The sequence below is a fragment of the Callionymus lyra genome, chromosome 6 (assembly GCF_982586985.1).
Source record: "Callionymus lyra chromosome 6, fCalLyr1.hap1.1, whole genome shotgun sequence".
NCBI classification, from domain to species: domain Eukaryota; kingdom Metazoa; phylum Chordata; class Actinopteri; order Syngnathiformes; family Callionymidae; genus Callionymus; species Callionymus lyra.
In genome coordinates this window covers 882,331-886,534 of record NC_141823.1, presented here as the reverse complement: position 1 = coordinate 886,534, position 4,204 = coordinate 882,331, and the positions used below count along the sequence as shown (strand labels likewise).

General features: G+C 45.0%; 1 protein-coding gene across 1 annotated transcript in view; it reads left to right on the top strand.

Annotated features, from left to right (window-relative positions):
- LOC148076147 (PWWP domain-containing DNA repair factor 3A-like) overlaps window positions 1–2,841 on the top strand; it is a 6,541-nt gene extending 3,700 nt beyond the window's left edge. Inside the window, exons 8-12 of the mRNA XM_087793767.1 lie at window positions 61–136; window positions 203–253; window positions 327–541; window positions 2,105–2,326; window positions 2,623–2,841. Coding sequence (XP_087649893.1) covers window positions 61–136; window positions 203–253; window positions 327–541; window positions 2,105–2,326; window positions 2,623–2,763 — 705 coding nt within the window. The 3' untranslated portion in view covers window positions 2,764–2,841. The remainder of the gene's footprint in view (window positions 1–60; window positions 137–202; window positions 254–326; window positions 542–2,104; window positions 2,327–2,622) is intronic.
- Window positions 2,842–4,204: the final 1,363 nt, after the last annotated feature.

The window sequence follows — 4,204 nt, the reverse complement described above, 5'->3', positions numbered from 1 at the left end:
CATTAATTTGATTGATCTTTAATTGATCGTTCCACAAACGTTAAACCTTCAACTTCTCAGACCAAAGCCAAAGACAAGTACAAAGACCTGATCGAATGGACTCTGAACATGATCCAGGACTACAGGCTCCGCATCGGTGAGAGGTCACAGGTCGAGGTCAGAGGTCGAGGTCAGGTTCTCTCGCTGACGTCTTGTGTTGCAGCCTGTGGATCCTTCTCCGACTCCTTCCTGGACTACCTGGCTCACGACATGAGTGAGTCCGGTCTCCAACCCTGGTCCTCAACCCTGGTCCCCCGTCCCGGCTCACACTGGTCCGTCTCTCACAGGCTTCCCCGCCAGGAGGAAGTTCCCTCAGACGGACGGCCCGGTCTTCGCCCCGGAGGAGACCCTGGACGAGTGCAGGGACTCTAAAGACGAGAAGGACCACCAGAAGATCCTCCGGCGACGGCTGCCGGATCGAACCCTGGCCGCCTACAACCGAGCCAACCAGAGGCTGGTGGACTACATCGTGACCCGGCAGAAGGTGGAGGCTCGACTCCTGGTACGATGGTTTTGAATAGATCCGTAGATCAATAGATCGTTAGATCAATAGATCAGTAGATCAATAGATCGGTAGATCAATAGATAATAGATCAGTAGATCAATAGATAATAGATCAGTAGATCAATAGATCGGTAGATCAATAGATAATAGATCGGTAGATCAATAGATAACAGATCGGTAGATCAATAGATCAGTAGATCAATAGATCGTTAGATCAATAGATCAGTAGATCAATAGATCGGTAGATCAATAGATAATAGATTGGTAGATCAATAGATCGGTAGATCAATAGATCAGTAGATCAATAGATCGGTAGATTAATAGATCGGTAGATCAATAGATAACAAATCGGTAGATCAATAGATAAGTAGATCAATAGATAATAGATCGGTAGATCAATCGATCAGTAGATCAATAGATCGGTATGTCAATAGATAATAGATCGGTAGATAATAGATCAATAGTCAGTAGATCAATAGATAAAAGATCAGTAGATCAATAGATCGGTAGATCAATAGATAATAGATCAGTAGATCAATAGATAGTAGATCAATAGATCAATAGATAATAGATCAGTAGATCAATAGATCAATAGATCGGTAGATCAATAGATCGGTAGATCAATAGATAATAGATCAGTAGATAATAGATCAGTTGATCAGTAGATCAGTAGATCAATAGATAATAGATCAGTAGATCAATAGATCGGTAGATCAATAGATCAGTAGATCAATAGATAGTAGATCAATAGATAATAGATCAGTAGATGAATAGATAGTAGATCAATAGATAATAGATCAGTAGATCAATAGATCGGTAGATCAATAGATCAATAGATCAGTAGATCAATAGATCGGTAGATCAATAGATAATAGATCAGTAGATAATAGATCAGTTGATCAGTAGATCAATAGATCAATAGATAATAGATCAATAGATCAATAGATCGGTAGATCAATAGATAATAGATCAATAGATCAATAGATCAGTAGATCAATAAATATAGATCAGTAGATCAATAAATATAGATCAGTAGATCAATAGATCAGTAGATCAATAAATAATAGATCAGTAGATCAATAGATAATAGATCAGTAGATAATAGATCAGTAGATCAATAGATCGGTAGATCAATAGATAGTAGATCAATAGATAGTAGATCAATAGATCAGTAGATCAATAGATCAGTAGATCAATAGATAGTAGATCAATAGATAATAGATCAGTAGATCAATAGATAGTAGATCAATAGATCAGTAGATCAGTAGATCAGTAGATCATTACATCATTTGTATAATCTATTGATCGTTTAAGAGGAGTTTGACTCTGGAGTGATTGATCTATAGTATTATTTTGACTCGTTTCCTGTCGTTCTTCAGCATAAAAGCCTCTCGTCACAGTTTCCTCTGATCAAAGATCATCGTTGCGTTCAGTCGACCTGGAGACGCTTCCATGATCATGAACTGAGCAGGACGTGAAGGTCGGAGGTCGACCATGTGACCCGTGACCTTCTGACTCGCTCACCTGGTCAGAACCTCACGGCTGCTCTGACCCCCGACAGGCGGTGATCCGCGGCCGAGAGCCGTCCACGTGGCTGAGCGCCTTCCAGAGCTCTGAGCGACGCCGCAGCACCGTCACCGTCTACCTGGAGGACCAGGAGCAGCTGGACCAGGTGTACCACTACCTGGACCGGATCTGCTGCAGCGCGGGGGACCAGGACGGCTGCTGCCCCCCCAAGTCTCAGGCCAGAGTCTCCTTCATCCTGGAGGTGCTGCTGCCCGAGGTGAGTCGCAGCTCCACCTCCAGATCCGACCCCATCTCAAGGGGCGTCGGACCTCGAGGGGGGCGGGACCCCGAGGGGGGTCGGACCCCGAGGGGGGTCGGACCCCGAGGGGGGGCGGACCCCGAGGGGGGTCGGACCCCGAGGGGGGCGGGATCCCGAGGGGGGGCGGGACCCCGAGGGGGGCGGGACCTCGAGGGGGGTCGGACCCCGAGGGGGGTCGGACCCCGAGGGGGGGCGGACCTCGAGGGGGTCGGACCTCGAGGGGGACAGTCTTGTGCTAACGTGTCTCTGACCAGGCGATCGTTCACGCCATCGCTGGAGTGGACGGCGTGTCGGTGGCGACGGCCGAGCAGAAGTACCAGCGAGGACGTGTCGTCAGCAACAGGGAGCTGCTGGAGCTCCATGATGGAGGGCGGCAGGAGAGGCCATCTTTGTGACCTTTAACCCGGACTCTGTAAATAATGAGTTTCTGCCTCAAGAACCTTTTTAATAAAACGCACACATGAACCTTTCTTTGATTCCACACACACACACACACACACTTGCACATGCACACATACACACTTTTGAAGACATGTGACACAACACTTGTGTACATGTGACACACTTGTGTACATGTGACACAACATTTGTGTACATGTGACACACTTGTGTACATGTGACACAACATTTGTGTACATGTGACACACTTGTGTACATGTGACACACTTGTGTACATGTGACACACTTGTGTACATGTGACACACTTGTGTACATGTGACACAACATGTGTGTACATGTGACACACTTGTGTACATGTGACACACTTGTGTACATGTGACACAACACTTGTGTACATGTGACACAACACTTGTGTACATGTGACACAACACTTGTGTACATGTGACACAACACTTGTGTACATGTGACACACTTGTGTACATGTGACACACTTGTGTACATGTGACACAACATGTGTGTACATGTGACACAACATGTGTGTACATGTGACACACTTGTGTACATGTGACACAACATGTGTGTACATGTGTGTACATGTGACACAACATGTGTGTACATGTGTGTACATGTGTGTACATGTGTGTACATGTGTGTAATGCTTCAGCAGCGTTCACTGTACCTGCAGGTCACATGACTTGATACAACCTTCAGGTACAAACAGACTAATGTGATCAGATGTTGTGTATTAAACCATAGGAAGTGCGATGGTGGTGTGGGGGTACGTGGGGGTACGTGGGGGTACGTGGGGGTACATAGGGGTACATAGGGGTGCGGTCTCACCAGGTGCATGATGGGTAGTTCTGACGGATGTGATTCATGTTCAGAAACGACTTTGTTGTAAAAACTCAAAATGTTTCCATCAAACTATCAACTGAACCAGTATCTTTTATAATGAACTTAATGACGTGCAGTGACGTTCATTCAGACGTCAATTATAAGAAAAACATTAACTTTTGAATATCAAACATTATCATTTAAACAAACAAACACATTTTCTCTACAAACATATTTATTTCCAGAGGGATCAATAAAGTTATGGATCTTCTTGTATCTTCTTCATATTTACTGTAAACAAGTTTATTTAAATCATTTTAATCGAGGTTTTCTATCAACAACATGAAGAACCAGATGATTGTTGAAGGAACATCTGATCATAACGATCAGAAACACGTCATAAAACAACGTTTAACTTTCATCAAAACGAATGAATCTGATCAGTGATCGATCGAGGCTCGTGCCAATAGTGATCGTTCGCCGGTGACGTCATCTCGAGTCAGCACCAGTCTGTTCGAGGGAGGAGCCTCTAGGGGGCGACAGCGCGCGCAGCGCAGTCTTGTGTGCGCGGAGCGGCTGCGCAGTAGCAGAAGAAGAGTTCAG